Source organism: Leopardus geoffroyi, chromosome C3, assembly GCF_018350155.1.
Source record: "Leopardus geoffroyi isolate Oge1 chromosome C3, O.geoffroyi_Oge1_pat1.0, whole genome shotgun sequence".
Classification (NCBI taxonomy): domain Eukaryota; kingdom Metazoa; phylum Chordata; class Mammalia; order Carnivora; family Felidae; genus Leopardus; species Leopardus geoffroyi.
This window is the reverse complement of record NC_059338.1, coordinates 125,120,492-125,136,945: the sequence shown is the minus strand read 5'-3', so window position 1 is coordinate 125,136,945 and position 16,454 is coordinate 125,120,492. Positions and strand designations below refer to the sequence as shown.

At 43.5% G+C, this 16,454-nt stretch overlaps 1 protein-coding gene across 8 annotated transcripts in view; it reads right to left on the bottom strand.

The window, feature by feature from the left end:
• Positions 1-16,454, bottom strand: part of TPD52 (tumor protein D52) — a 111,722-nt gene that overhangs the window by 38,454 nt on the left and 56,814 nt on the right. The window contains exon 1 of one of the 8 annotated variants that reach the window (XM_045454804.1): positions 263-754. The exons of 5 other annotated variants lie outside the window; for them this stretch is intronic. In XM_045454804.1, the coding sequence (XP_045310760.1) occupies positions 263-386 (124 nt within the window). In that variant the 5' untranslated portion in view covers positions 387-754. Of the gene's footprint in view, positions 1-262; positions 755-16,454 lie in introns of those variants that run through there. 2 more of the 8 variants (XM_045454805.1, XM_045454807.1) reach the window with 2 other exon arrangements.

Sequence of the window (16,454 nt, the reverse complement as noted above, 5' to 3'; positions counted from 1 at the left end):
ATGTTCATATAAATAGTATGACCTTTAAAGTCAAAGTTCCTACTTTACATATAAATAAATATATTCTAAATATTTAATGAGCCATCTAGCGCTGCATGAAATCTAGGACAGATTTGTTAACTTAGTTTCAACACAGTTTCAACACAGCAACGCCGTGGTACATCTTTACCCTAATAATTTTAAAGCCAAGCAAACCAAGCAAACCTCAAGTTGTGTCCAGGTTTAATGAAAGCACACTTAACTTTGGAAAATTAATAGTTACCAGACTTCTGCAGAGTAGGTGATCCGGATGGAGACGAGTTTCCACTAGGAGACAAGTAGAGATAGTTTTTGTTCACTCCTGTGTCAAAGTCAAACGGGGACTGGTAGTCTTCATAAAAATCCATCTTTGTCGTTCCAGACAAAGGCAGAACGCATGGTTTTATGACCGTCTGATATGCTTCAGGTGAGTGTGGCTCTGGTCACATCTCCATGTGCAACCTTGCTGAAGAAATCAACCCCAGGGCTTGAAGAGCCTGGCTTCCTGGCCCAGGTGTGGCATTTCTTTCTCAAAGCCCTCACACCCGCAGGACAAGCAGGCCTGTTTAATAAATGACTTATCTCAAGCAACCTTAGGGCTCTTCACCACCTGCTGTTAATTTCAGTCAACAAAGAAACAACCAGCACAGGGGAGCGGAGCTTTCTTGGGTAAACAAAGGAGGGCCAGGTTTTGCAGTATCTCCCAGATGTACAAACAGTTCAAGCAAACGTCAGACACTGGCACAGTTACAAGAAACTACATTTTTTTTTTTTTTTTTTTTGCACCGGTCAGCTGACCACCACTACCACCAGGCCAGACTTAATCTTCTAGGACAAGGAAGGATTACCAGGCAGTAATCTCCTACAAATGCCATCTGGGTGATAGTTTTTTCTACCCTGGATTACAGCAGAGTTCTGAAAGCCAAGCTTCCCGGTTTAGTGATCAGCTTTCTAAGTATAACTTGGTATAGAAATAAAGCTGTATTTCCATTATTACTTTATCTAAAGTAATGTCTGGCTTAGTGTAACAAAAATTTCAGTCTGTCCTCCCACCCGCCCCTCCTTTTCTCTTTCTTTCCCTTTCTTTTCCTTTTCTGGAAAGACGGGTGTTTTAGTTACATATACTGCAAAGAGAAGAATCCGCTCCGAAGGTAAAGCTCCCAGGTATTCCTGCACCTTCTCTGTTTAAGCCATGTGCCTGCAGGTGCTACAATAAACCCGTGTGCAAATTGCAGGAAAAACCTATTTCCATTTGTACAGCATGCCCTGCAGAGTGACTGGGTGTCAGCTACCTTGTAAGCAAAACGTCTTAGTCACCAAATTCGTTTTCTTTGACACAAGTCTATTAGCAGATTCCTTCTATGTTAACCAAGGCTTTTGCTCAAGTGATAGCTCTAGAACTTTCTATGAATGGCTCATCTACTATTAAAGAGGTAAACATAAAGGCAACCCTTCTCTTAGGTGGGCAACAGTCTATCACTACATAACAAAAAAAGGCAGTATCCTACCTCTGCAAATCAACCTGATAAAAATGTACTCTCCCTGGGGGCAAGTAGGTGGCTCAGTCAGTTAAGAATCTGACTCTTGATTTTGACCCAGGTCATGATCTGACAGTTCATGAGTCTGAGCCCTAGCCGGGTTCTGCTCTGACACAGAGGAGCCTGTTTGGGATTCTCCCTCTGCCCCTCCCCTGCTCATTCTCTCATTTTCTCTTTCCCTCTCTCCCTCTCTCCCGCAAAAACAAATTTAAAAAGCTTATTTTTAACAACAAAAGTCAATCTGCCTTTTTTCCCTAAAAGATAGCAAAATGTGAGCAACTATAAATGCTGTCAAGTCTATATTTAGAAATAGAATATAATGACTTCTTTATTATTATTATTCTTTGGAAAAAAAATGAATTGTCTGGTTTCTTGAAATCCAAGGTATCTCTTACCTCAATGGGATGGGCATCATGCCCCTGGATTAGAGTGTGGTTGATGGGGTCCCTGGCCCTCTCAATACTCTCTGCATTTGGCCACTAAATAACTGGTAGAAAAAACCAGTTCTCCCTCTCAATACTTGCTCTTCCTCCTAGAGCCACAAGTATTACAAAGTGTTACGGGCTGAAAATTCATATGCTGAACCCCTCACTCAATGTGAGGGTGGTAGGAGCTGGGACCTTTGGGAGGTGACTGGATTCAGATGAGGCCAGGAAGATGGCACCTCTGGATGGAGTAAGTGTCATTGTAAGAAGAGAGCTAGCTCTAGCTCTCTCTCACCACCATGTGAGGACACAAGAGGACAGCATGTGGCAACCAGGAAAAGGGCTCTCACCAGGAATCTAATCAACTGGCACCTTGATCTTGAACTTCCCAGCCTCCAGAACCATGAGAGATAAATGTCTGTTGAGATAAGCCACTCAGTCTATAATAATTTATTACAGCAGTCCAAACTAAGGCACAAGATATTTAATACTGACACACATACAATGCAAACCATGGCCACCTCCGCACTGCTCCAAAATCCCTCCAAACGGATTTGGAGGGTGGGATCCCTCCAAAATCCCACGTCCTTGACCTTCAGTGCAGACATCCAGGTCACATCCTCTGCCTGAAATGCTGCCTTTTTTCTGCTTGCTGAAGTCATTCATCCTTCAAGACTCAGACAGAAATGCTACCTTTCCTCAGAAGCTCTCCCATTTCTGTACCCTCCCCACCCCCCAGCACTCACTGCAACAGCAGCACACAGTGTGACAGTCCCCCTTCCCAGTCCCCCTGTGCCTCCCTGTCCTCCCCTTCAAGGGAGGCGCTGAGTTCTCTATTGTGATGCCTACCCTGAAGTGCTGGCTCTAACCAGTGTGAAATGAAGAAATCAAATAACGGCTCATGCTGACACTGGAAACCTTATTTCTAAAACATGAGGATTTAGCATTTAACTGACGTCTGAAATCTCTATCCTACCTGCTTAGGTGCCATCTTGGGGTAACATCATGTCTCTCTGAGCCAGCCGTAGCTCTCCAGTCAGATCCTAGTCAAGACATGCTAGCAGGTAAGAAAAGTGAGAATGGAAGACCAGAGGTGGGAAAAGCATGGGCTATGTGAACGGAATGGCAAAAATTCAGTTGACTCAAGATTCATGTACCAAGTAGAAGGGAGCTGTAAGATATAAAAACTGGAAATGTAGCCTGAGGACAAACCATTAAAGACCTTGAGTGACAAACTTCTATACTTAATATAGCGTGCAAAAAAAAAAACCCGCTGAGGGTGTCTGAGCCAGGTGGAGGGAGAATAAGAAGCTTTATAAAGATGACACCGGAAGTGGCAAATAGGACGCACTGTAAGTAGAGGCTACAGGGAGGGCGCTCTGAAGGAGTCCACTGGCATAGCCCAAGGAAGGAAATACCAGGTAAGATGTGGTTCTGTCCTGCTGGACCTTTCCACTGGGAATTCCAGAAGTACTTCAAAATCAACAAGCCTACGACTGAATTCCCTGCTTTTCCTTCTCCTATTCCTGACTCTAAATGTGCCATCCTGACTCACCTAGGCCTGACCTCACAGGAATCACTTCCAAGCACTCCTGCTCTATAGAAGGAAACACTACCAGGAGCTGTTCGTCCAACCCGGATTGTATGCTTTCTTCATCCTTTCCCTCTTTTCCCCCTCTCACCGACCACACCCTACTTTCAGACTGACCTAGAATGTTCTGGTAAAGACGTGCCATGACTGTCCAGGTCTGCAGTGCTGTCTATTTAAACACTCTCTTTTCCTCGAGGAATTTCATGTCTCGTGCTCCCCTGCTCCCTGGGGGACGGTCTGCCATAATTCCCACCTACTCCCTGGCCTTAGGCATGGGCTTGTGCTTCAGATCTGGTCCACCCGGATACCCTGGCCCCTTGTTTACAGGGACTGTGCTAGTGGCAGACAGCTGACCCAAACAGTGCCAACTACAGGCCTTCCCTAACACTTACTCAATGAATACTGGGGGAAGTGACAATTCCTGTGACCCGAGCTGTTGGATATCTATTGGGAGGGTCAGGTTCTTCTCTCCTCCTGCCTAGAGGCAAGAGAACGAGTGCTGAGACTGGGACGAGATGACAGGAGAAAGGAAACCAGTAAGGGATGGAGCACCAGCATCTGAACCCCTTGATCCAGCTACCCTAGAATTCCCATCAAACAAGTAAATTTCTGTTCCGCTTCACTTGTAGTTAAAATTGGAAAGACTCCCACAATACCTACTTTCCAACCATTTCTCACTATTGCTCCACCGTGGATCAGCCAAACTTGATTTTCCGGTTTCTTGAAAACATCCTAAACTGGGATTAGGCAATTTTCCCAAACTGGAATGTCTTTTCTCTATATTTTTACCTGGCAAATTCCTACCACTAGTCAAGCTCAGCTTAATAAGTCACATATGAGTGGTCAGCACTCAAGGGTGTTATGAACTGAATTGTGTCCCCACACACAAGTTCTATGTTCAAGCCCTATGAGTGGTGTATCACACGAGGAATATTAATTTTAGTGCTCTGTAAAATGGGGAAAAATTGGGGCACCTGGGTGGCTCAGTTGGTTGAGCGTCCGACTTCGGCTCAGGTCATGATCTCACAGTTTGTGAGTTCAAGCCCCATGTCAGGCTCTGTCCTGACAGCTCTGAGCCCAGAGCTTGCTTGGGATTCTGTGTCTCCCTCTCCCTGTTCTTCCCCTGCACACATGCTGTCTCTCTCTCAAAAATAAATAAAGATTAAACAAAATTTAAAAAAATAAAATGGGGAAAATATAAATACAAATGCCTACTAAAATGAAATTATTTAAATGCTAAATTTAATTCATCTAATAGGAAATTATCCAAACATTAACATGATGATGTAGAAATGTATAGATTTATAAGGAAATATATTTTGGAGACATTGTATAGACAAATCAGGATCCAAAACTGTTTGTACTGTATGATCCACAATTGTGTAAAAACTGTAGAGTAACAAACCAATCAAAAGAGAAAATGGGTAGAAGAAATCTATCCCACAACCCTAGGAAAGTGTTTATGCACTGTAGTGCCTGCAGAGGGAGCCTATGGGCAGCTCAGAACTTAATTTAGTACAGCCAGGAAAATGCATACTACAGAAGAATAACCCATTAGATGACTCATGTTATTGCAAATAGAAACAGAGTAAGTAAAAATGACTGTAAAGAATATTAAGTTTCTAACTTCCTATTAGCACTTCACTCATCCCTAATTTGAAGAGATATTTAAGGGATAGTCTGATGTAAAAGCTACATGACACATACAAAAATTTACCTAGAGGGACCTTGAAGGGCACACAGGCAATGTAATTATCCAATAATAGGGCAGGCCACTGATACTAGACATTATGGACGAATCACACTAACACAGCAGACAGCTGGAAGGAGCTCCAGCTGGCCAAATATACAACAATTTAACCACCGACATAATTAAAGAGAGCAGTGGATTATAAATCAAGAATCCAAGAGTCCATATGTGACGCTTAACTTTGTGTGTCAGCCTGACTGGGCCACAAAATGCCCAGATATTTCATTAAACATTATTGTAGCTGCATCTGCAAGGGTGTTTGCGGATGAGATTAACATTTGAATCGGTAGACACAGAGTAAAGCAGATTGCCCTCCCCAAGGTGAATGTGCCTCCTCTGATCTGTTGAAGGCCTTGAACCAAAAGGAAAAAAGAAATTCTACGAAGGACACTACTGGGTCAGTTACAAAAATGGGAATAAAAAGGCAGATTAGATAAAAAGTATTCTATCAATGTCAAATTTACCAAAGTTGAAACTGTACTGGGATTATATAAGAGAATATCCCAACTCTTCGGAAATACAAACCAAAAGATTTAGCAGCAAAGGGCCATGTATGGATGTATGAACCTTCCTCTCAAATGATTCAGAAAATACTATATGAGTGTATATGCACACACACATACACAGAATGATAAAGCAGATGGGGTAAAATGTTAACAGCGAATGAATAACACGGATAGAGTATGCAGGTGTTTTTACCATTCGTATTCTTGCAAACTTTCTGTGGATTTAAAAAAAAAAAAGTGTTTTTGAATGACTGAGAAGACCTCTGCATCAGATCAAGCAGCCTTGAAGGAGCTGGGGCAGAGAGGAGCGGGTCCCTTCTCACGACAATATAAGGGGAGGCAGCACAACAGAATTTACTTCTGGTCACAGATCAGATACCCAGGCTCTCCTGGTTCCTAGCCACTTCTGAGACCTGAAAGAATCCTCTCCACCTTCCACTGAAGCAGCAGCTCATGAACCCTCTCCCGAACAAAAAGTCTCACCATCGCATCCTTTGCAGGTCACATCTTTCCCGAGGAAGGCCAGGAGGACCTTGTTCCACAGTCAGGACAGAGAGGAGGGAGATGGAGGGGGGCAGGTGTCAGTGAACACCACCTTCCTTCCCCCACTAGTGCCACATAAGCAAACCTTGACCAACACACACGCGCGCGCGCGCACACACACACACACACACACACACACACACACACAGAGTACCATGAGCCAAGAACAAAAAAGTACTTAGTTTTAAATCTGAAACTCAACTTAGAATCACAAAAGATGATGCTCCATTTTTACATACTTCCTCAAGGAAGCCTCAAAATCTCTGGGAGATGGGTGTTATGGGCTGTTTTCTGATGGGAACCAAGGCAGAGAGTTTTTGTAAACATCCATACCCACATGACGCTAGCAGGTGAAGTAGCTGGCATCTGGAAACAGGTGGTCTGCCTCCAAAGCCTGTATTCTTTCTGTAGCAGGAGAAAGCCGGACAGTAGTTAAGAACCCGGTGATGAGCCAGAACATCACATTCAAAGGGCCTGAGGATCTAATTACAATGCAGAGGCTGCATCACTAACAAGCCCCAGGTGATGGAGGCTGCAGGCACGTGCGATATAAGAAATGCGGATTTGGCCATTCACGTGAGCAGGTGTATTTGGTCTTCAGCCACAGTTCCAGAAAAACGCTGCGGACACAGCCATACAGGTGAAATGGGTGTCTCTTGTTTGTAAGGAAGGTGACTTTAGGACCCCACCCCAAAGCAGTGGCTGATCGCCAGAAGAACCAACTATGTGACCAGAGGGTTAGAACTTTCGGTCCCACCCCCACCCCACCCCTGATCACTGGGGAGGCGAGAGGGGCTGGGGATTTAATCAGATAATGGCAGCCTTAGCCAATCATGATTATGCAAAGAAGCCTCCATAAGAACCCAAAAGGTCTTGTCTCGGTACACTTCCAGGCTAGTGAACGGTGGACTTGGGGAGAACGGCACATTCTGAGAGAGCATGGGCGCCCTTCTCGAACACCTCACCCTATTCTCATCATCTAGCTGCTGATTTATATCCTTTACTGTACCCTTTAATACACTGGTATTAATGTGCTAGGCTGCTCTAGCACATTATTCAAACCCAAGCAGGTCAGTGGAACCTCCAACCTGCAGCAGGCCAGGTCAGAAGCACAAAACACAGGTAAGCACCTGGCATCTGAAGGGGGGCTGGAGTGACAGTGTTGTAGGGCTGATCCCTTAACCCCTGGAATGTGACGCTATCTCTGGGTAGGCAGTGTCAGGCCTGCTTGAACTCTTGGACACCCTGCTGCTGTTTGAGAAGTGTTTCGTGTTACATGTGGGGTAGGTTCCCCACACATTGTTAGAGGGTCTGGGAACCCAAAAAGAGCACAGGACCGCCCTCGGAGTGACAAAGTGATGGAGGACCTCAAACGGCAGGCTGAGGAATGTGAATGTAATTTTTTACAATAATAAAACCACAACTACTCGTTAGCATTCATTTCATCCTTACAGCAACACGGGGGTAGTAATGTTATCTCCCATCTCCAGATGAGTGAACGTAAGGAATCGAGAAATGAAAGTCCCCGAAGTCTCCTAGCAGTAATCCTCCTCATACTGTGTCAGAGCAATGGGGGGCCGTCTCAAGTTCTCAGCAGTGGGAGGGAGATGGTCAGAGCTGCACTTTGGAAAGATCATTCCTGCCTCCATAGGAAGATGGATACAGAGGGGAGATGGGAAGTCAGTGAAACCGTCAGCAGCACCAAGGGTGTTACGAACTGGATTGTGACCCAACACAAAAGTCATATGTTCAAGCCCTAATCTCCGCTGTGGCTGTTGTCTTGGATATGGGGCCTTTAAGAAACTAATTAAGGTTAAATGAAGTCCTAGGGTAGGGTCCTAACCCAATAAGAATAGTATCCTCATAAGAAGAAGCCAAGGGGCGCCTGGGTGGCGCAGTCGGTTAAGCATCCGACTTCAGCCAGGTCACGATCTCGCGGTCCGTGAGTTCGAGCCCCGCGTCAGGCTCTGGGCTGATGGCTCAGAGCCTGGAGCCTGTTTCCGATTCTGTGTCTCCCTCTCTCTCTGCCCCTCCCCCGTTCATGCTCTGTCTCTCTCTGTCCCAAAAATAAATAAACGTTGAAAAAAAAAAAAAAAAAAAAAAAAAGAAGCCAAGACACCAGGGAGGCATATGCACATAGAGGAAAGGCCATGTAAGGACACAGTAAGAAGACAGACATCTGGGAGCCCACACCAGAAATCAACTCTGCTAGCACCTTGATCTTAGACTTCCAGTCTCTAGTGAGAAAATAAATTTCTGTTGTTTAAGCCACTCTGTTGGAGGTATTCTGCTAGAGCAGCCCGAGCAAACTAATACAAAGAGTGTGTTCCAGGGAACGACACTGGGAACAGAAAAGGAAAGACATATTGCAAGACACCACCAAGGGATCATCAACAAATCCTGGAATCCAATTGGATGACCAGGGTGTGGGGGGAACAGACTAAACTCTGGACTCTCCCCAGCAGGAGCTGTGAAAGTTGGGGACTGCATTAATTAAGACGGTGACAAAAGAGTAACAGTGGAAGGAAGGAGGGGGGGCTTTAGAAGTACACAGAATGGGGGCACCTTGGTGGCTCAGTCGGTTGGGCGGTCGACTACAGCTCAGGTCATGATCTCGCGGTCTGTGGGTTCGAGCCCTGCGTCAGACTCTGTCCCGAGTGCTCAGAGCCCGAAGCCTGCTTCCGATTCCGTGTCTCCCTCTCTCTCTGCCCCTTTCCTGCTTGCTCTCTCTCTCTCTCAAAAATAATAAATAAAAAAATTAAAAAAAAAAAAACTACACAGGATGAATTTCATTTTGGCAGGTTTGTTTATAATGCTCAGGAGATTTCTGTGTGCAAACCATTAGACTCTGGGGCTCAGAAAAAGGTTAGGGCTAAAGATATCAATGTGGGAATCTCAAGACTGTCAAGAAAAAGCCCAAAGAGAAGGGCAGTCCAATAAAAGAAAGAAAAAAGGTAGGAACGCCTGAAAGTAGGAAGCAAGCCAAAGGGGCTGCAAAGGGCAGGAAGTGCCCTTTGATGGTGGTGGTGGTGGTGGTGATGGTGATAATGGTGATGGTGACGATGGCAGAACCAACAGTTATGACGATGGCAGAACCCAGAAAATCCTTACTATGTGCCATTCTTCTTTGCACTTCACACCAACCCAATGGGGCAGATTTTATTCTCTACTCCCATGTTACAGATGAGAAAACTAAGGCACATGAAAGTTAACTTCCCCAGGCACATGGCTAGTAAGTGGTGACGGTTGGTTTTGAACTTTGGTAGTGTGGCTCAAGGGCTCTGAAAAAGCAAAAAGTAGCAAAGAAAAACCCAAGTGACCAACATCACAGGGATAACAGGAGGAAAGAAAGTAGGTAAGACCAAATGCTACAGACTTACAAAGAAGCCACGGGACCTGGTGTCCTGGTGATTTTTCAAACAAATTTTAGTCAGAGTGATGGTGCATGACAGATGAGGGAATTAGAGGCCAGTGGAGGGGGAAAAAAGGGTAGAACTCAGTGGAGACAAGGTAGGGCTTGTGTGCCTGGTATGCATGAGAGAGAGAGACAAAGGAGGCAGGGCAGGGACGGGTCCCCAGATGAGAAGGGGGCTTCAATTCCTAAACTGAATCATTTTGGCTTTCTTTTACAAATGTCAGCCCTCAGAGTAGAAACCACACTAGAATTTTAGGAAATACTGCCTTACGAAAATGCCATTATTCCCCTTCTTTCTTACTGCAAGAGGAAAAAAATCTTTTGTAGCACAGTATAAGAATACCCTATCCTCTCCAGTGTCCCATCTCCAGAATAAAAATGCAGCAATTAGCAAACACATTCAAATTATTAAGACCTAAATGCAAATACTCTAAGTGACAAATGAGTTCCTATAAAGTACAAATCCGTGTTCTTGGCCCACTGACTTGCAAAGAAAGTCTCACTTGGCAGGAGCTCCTAATATTCTAGGTGAACAGGTTTCTGCCCTCTCAAAATAACTGACAGTGAGACATCATTCCCTCTCTCAACCTATTACCAAACATATGTTCTGGGTGGACCTTTAACTGAGGACACCACAACCTGTTGAGAAAATGAATGAATGCCTGAATTTTCTATCACAAAGGAGTCAGAGATTAGACTCCAAAAACACAAAAAGGTCTCACTCTTTCACTGAGGTCATCTTAAAAAAAAAAAAAAAAAAAAGTCTTTTTATTTATTTATTTATTTACTTACTTACTTACTTATTTATTTGGAGAGAATGTATGTGAGCAGGGGAAGGGCAGAGACGGAGACACAATCCCAAGCAGGCTCTGCACTGCCACCACAGAGTCCAATGCAGGGCTCGAACCCTCAAACAGTGAAATCACGACTGGAGCCGAAACCAAGAGTTGGACGCTTATCCGACTGAGCTACCCAGGCGCACCCCCCAATGAGGTAATCTCTTATTCTTCTGGGACATGTTGCTGCCACTACTGTTCTCAGACTGAAGATGTTTCATTAGCACACGAGAAAATAATAGAAAATAGCTCAACGTTCATCATGTACCCAGATAATTAATTTCTAATGTACAGATTTTTCACTTTATAAATACAGTTGGAGTTAAAGTCTTATGGCCCCTCACAACCATTGGTGGCTTCCATGATTACAGGCTCAAGTAAAAGTTCCCCAACCAATGCTTCTCAAACTTTAATATGTTCACAAACCACCCGGGGACCGTGTTAAACTACAGATTCTGAGTTAGGAGGCCTGGATGGGGCCTGAGATTCTGGCCCTTGGATAACTCTAGGTGTTTACTGACGTTTGCTTTAGATAGCAGCTGCTAAGTTTGCCTTAGGATAAAAGACTGAATAAATTCTAAATATTTGTGATTCCACATGGCCCTAGCACTTTCTAAATATATATGTTTTTTAATATAAGAGACAGATTTTGCAGCCAAAGGGGTTTTGCTTTTTGGCGTTGATTTCTGTTTTTCTGTTATTGTAACAATGCACGAAGCAAGCAAATTCAGACAGAAGACAAAATTGGCTATGTCACAACAGGGCATACACCTGCAGGGCCTTTTCAACAGGATAATTACTTCGAGTCTGGAATTACAATAGTATAAACAGCCTAGAACAATGGCTCAGTAATAAGCAAATGAAAGGCCACTCCATCTAAGAGTATTAAGGATGTATTTAAAAGCAAGGCCGGCCGGTCCCTATGGTAAGAGTACTGAAGATAAAGAGGTTTTGCCCAAGCTAAATGTCTCCAATTTGCTGACAGTGTTTAAAAAGAGCTCTGTAGGGGTCCATAAACACAACCAATTGTCAGAGCCCTAAAAGAAATAAATGAACTGGTGGGCCAAATTTTAATTTGGAAAAACTTCCACAGTGCTTACACAGCTATTCTCAGCAACTAGAGGCTCAAAGGAAACACTTTTCCTTAAGGGAATGAGAGTTGCCCGAGAACAGTAGGCACTTACTGAAAATTAATATTTGACTATGAACTTCAATCATCAGTGAGCGGAGGCATACTAAACATGCTCAAAATACTCTCCCACCAAGCCATGTAGGCAGCTGAGCTTGCTTCTAACTATAACAGGTCAGTGAGATAGATCCAAAGGATCAACCATTTAAAAAGCACACACCATAAATACTGCCCATTTTTTCCTAAATTTCACTAAGAAATAATCTTATGACAAAATGTATAGCATTTCTATCTGAACCTGCTACTCTGGTTAAGAAAAGCCATTTTTGGGGCGCCTGGGTGGCGCAGTCGGTTAAGCGTCCGACTTCAGCCAGGTCACGATCTCGCGGTCCGTGAGTTCGAGCCCCGCGTCGGGCTCTGGGCTGATGGCTCAGAGCCTGGAGCCTGTTTCCGATTCTGTGTCTCCCTCTCTCTCTGCCCCTCCCCCGTTCATGCTCTGTCTCTCTCTGTCCCAAAAATAAATAAACGTTGAAAAAAAAAATTTTTTTTTAAAAAAAAGAAAAGCCATTTTTAACTACAAATTTCACATACTTTACTTTTTTAAAAGATAACAGTAGAGGGGCACCTGGGTGGCTCAGTCGGTTAAGCGTCCGACTTTGGCTCAGGTCACGATCTCCCGGTTCATGAGTTCAGGCCCCATGTTGGGCTCTGTCAGCTCAAGCCTGGAGCCTGCTTCGAATTCTGTGTCTTCCTCTCTCTGTCCCTCCTCTGCTCACATTCTGTGTGTGTGTGTCTCTCTCAAAAATAAACAAACATAAAAAAAAATTTTTTTTAAGATAACAGTAGAGTACCCATGCAATGGGAAAACCCAAGAAAAGCCCATTATCTTGAAACCCAATCAGTACTAGAGGGCTTCTAAGATAAGCCTGTCTTCTGATACAAGACTAAGAGCCAACCAGATATTTTTTAAATATCTCGCTTAATAACAACCATACTTACGGTTACTAAGGCTTCTTACTGACTTTTATCCATTTTTGAAAAAGTCATTACCCAACAGGTACTTATCAAAACAGCATATAATTTCATTTATCCCAGTAAGCTCTCTCAGTGGTAAAAGGATAGGCTAATTCAAGATGCAATGGGAAAGGGGCATAGAGTAGAAAAATGCTTTCCTGAAAAGTATCCAGAAATCATGTAAGTACTGTTACATTGTCCCTAAAAGATCCAAATAAAGAACTATGTGTATGATTTCATAATTGAACTAAATACAGCTAAGACTGCTAATTAATCACTGAACAAGTTTCCTTATTCCTACACACATAGGTAGACTACATTTCCTAATCTCCCTTACGGTTAGATGTGGCCACGTGACTAAGCTCCAGCCAGATGAAAATGATATAGATTTAACATGAGGGGGATATAAAGATTGTTGATAGCTACTGAGATTTGGAGGTCTTTACTGCAGCAAAAGTTAGAGGAAGTTGACTGATAGAAATATTTTGCCAAATAGAGCTTCAGATAGATTTTTAAGGTTTCTCTTCTATTGATTTATTTACCTATTTATTTAGAGAGAGAGAGAGAGAGAGAGAGCGTGCACACATGAGTTGTAGAGCAAGAGAGAAAGAGTCCTAAGCAGGCTCCATGCTCAACACAGACACCAACATGGGGCTCGATCCCATGACCCTGGGATCATGACCTGAGCCAAAATCAAGAATCAGATGCTCAACTGACTGAGCCGTGCAGGCTCCCCACGTTCCTTTTTTAAAATGACCATATCCATGGATGAAAAAATTTTGGAAACAGTGTGATAGCTGCACGACAATATCAATGTAATTAGTGCTGAACAACAGTACACCTAAAAATGGTTAATAGAAATCACAAATTTTGTGTTAGATAATGTATTTTACATTTCACATTAAGGGTCGAGACCATCATTCACACTTTACTACCAGAAAGACTCAAATAAGAAGTTCAAATGGAGCATCAGGGGAGAGATGAAAACACAGCAACCCTAACTAAGGAGTATTCGCTCTTAAACATTTTAAGTATTCCTTCCTGAGACCACAATCAAGATCTCTGTGTTCGGAGTGGTTCAGAAAGTATTTCCAATGAAAAATAAGCAGCCCCTGGCAGACAGAGGTAGGCTGCTTAGGTTATCACAGTAGGGAGGCCATCGTCAGCAAGAGAACAGTCACTAGGGAACAAGAGTGTACTGCCAGACCAATAACCTATTTCAGATCCTGCCATCATGCTCCCTGGTATTTATTAAGTGAGTTGAAGTCTTACGTCTACACACAAACCTGCACACAGAGGTTTATAGAAGCTTTATTCGTAATTGCCAAACGCATAAGCAATCAAGAGTCCTATCGATAGGTGAGTAGATAAACTGTAGTACATCTACACAATGGAATATTATTCGGCAATAAAAGGAAATGAGCTATTAAGCCGTGAAAAGATACGGAAGAACGTTAAATGCGTATCGCTTAGTGAAAAGCTCCAGTCTGAAGAAGACTACATAATATATGGTTCTGACTGTATCACGTTCTGGAAAAGCCAAAACTAGGGAGGCAGTAAAAAGCTCAGTGGTTGCCAGGGACCAGGAGGAGGCCGAGATAAACAGGCAGAGCGCAGAGGATCTTTAGGGCAGTGAAACTACTCTGCATGATACTCTAACAGCGGATACATGACAGTCTGCATTTGTGCAAACCCACTGAACTGTACAACACAAAGAGTGAACCCTAATGCAAACTACGGACTTTAAGTTAATAATGAAGTGTCAATATTAATCAATTATAACATGTACCACATAAATACAAGATGTTAATAATGAGAGAAACCGGAGGGGTGGGTAGATACGAGAACTCTATTATCGGCTCAATTTCTGTACACGTACTACTGCACTAAAAAATAGTCTATTAATTTAAATTAAAACCAGGTGGGGAAGAAAACAAACAAACAAACATGTTTCACCCACTCTGCTATTCTGCCCAGGGGAAAACAGGGCACTGAAACCCACCTGCTTGGACTGTTATCCAGGCTTTGTAAGTATCTGAAGGACAACCACAGAAGACACACTGCTATGTAGTTTCCAGGGCAGCTCTGAGCTCATGATAAAAGAAATGACTTAATTGTCAAGCTCCATTATTAATGCAAAGTAAACCTGAGCAGCAGTCTAGTTAAATTCCTCGCGTGTATTAAAGAAAAACAAACAAACAAAAAAATCATAGTGGTTTGAACATCGGCTCCCCAGCCAAAGATGCTGCAAATTTATGGAGTACTTTCATCTTCAAAGAATCTTCCATCACGGGTGAAAGTGGACTGCAAACTGGCTTGCGGTCTAACATCTTTCTAAAACTAAACAGAAACAGACAATCTGTTGAATACAGAAGTAGGGCGCCAAGTTTGAGGCCTATACTTGATCCTCAGTCTTTTTTTCTTGGCAAAATTCAGTGAAAACAGCCTAGCAAGATGGCAGACCCATCACAGCCCAATGATACAATTAATATTGGCAGCCAGCCCTTGTTGCCTTCCATGGATTTCTAAGGAGGCAAGCGAGGCCCCAGCATCTCCATTAAGTAGTGTTCTAAACATTTAAACAGCATGTTGATCAAAACAGAGAGCAATTCAAATGTAGATTCTCCATAAGAGGATTTGATTTAGAGAGATAATCCTCTGGAGAAATCTGGCCTCCAAATTTGAGAGGTGGAAATCAAAGGCAGTAACTGCACAGGGACAGAGTGACACTCAGAAACGAGCTCGGAAAGACTGGACACCATGGTAACACTTGCTTCACAGGAAGATGATGGTTTTAAGGAAGCTGATCCGAGATTTTTCTCCGCCACGTTCTCTTACTTTTAAACAAAACCAGAACCACTGTTCCAACTGACTTCCCTTTATAGAGTTTACTCAGCTGCTTACGAACAAGCAGAGGGAGAGAAGAAGACAATGTGAGGCCTTCTGCCCTCTAGCTGAAGACCAACAGAGTTTTTACAACAGAAACCAGAAGCCACTTCCCTGAGAAACTATCTGAATCAAGGCTCATTCTGGCTGCTGGCAAAGGACAGTTCACTATGTGGCATCTCAGAAATGGGTAAGAGTCCGCTCCTTTCAGCCAGTTGGCCTGCTGTTCACCGCGTGCTATGCTGAGTATTACAGTGACAAACTTCCTATTAAATATATCTTAGCACCAGGAAGCCAGTCAACAACATACTTACCAGGGAGAAAGAGTGAAAGCAGAGATGATCTAGATAACAAACATAATATAGGAGTAAATTAGGCAACCAAGTGAAATACGTGCGTGTGGATGTGTGTGAGAGCTGAGGGGTCCCAGGAGGTTGGGAATGTAAGGGCATAACTCAGAGCTTCATACTAAAAATTAGACCATAGACTGGTTACCTAAGGCTTTTTTTTTTAATGTTTATTTATTTTTGAGAGAGAGAGAGAGAGACAGAGCGTGAGCGGGAGAGGGGCAGAGAGAGAGAGAGAGAGAGAGAGAGAGAGAGAGAGAGAGACAGAATCTGAAGCAGGCTCCAGGCTCTGAGCTGTCAGCACAGAGCCCAGCGTGGGGCTCGAACTCACAAGATGTGAGATCATGACCTGAGCTAAAGTCGGTCGCTTAACCAATTGAGCCACCCAGGTGCCCCACCTGAGGCTTTTTAACAAATTATTACAAAATTCAGCAGCTTAAAACATCAACCATTCAT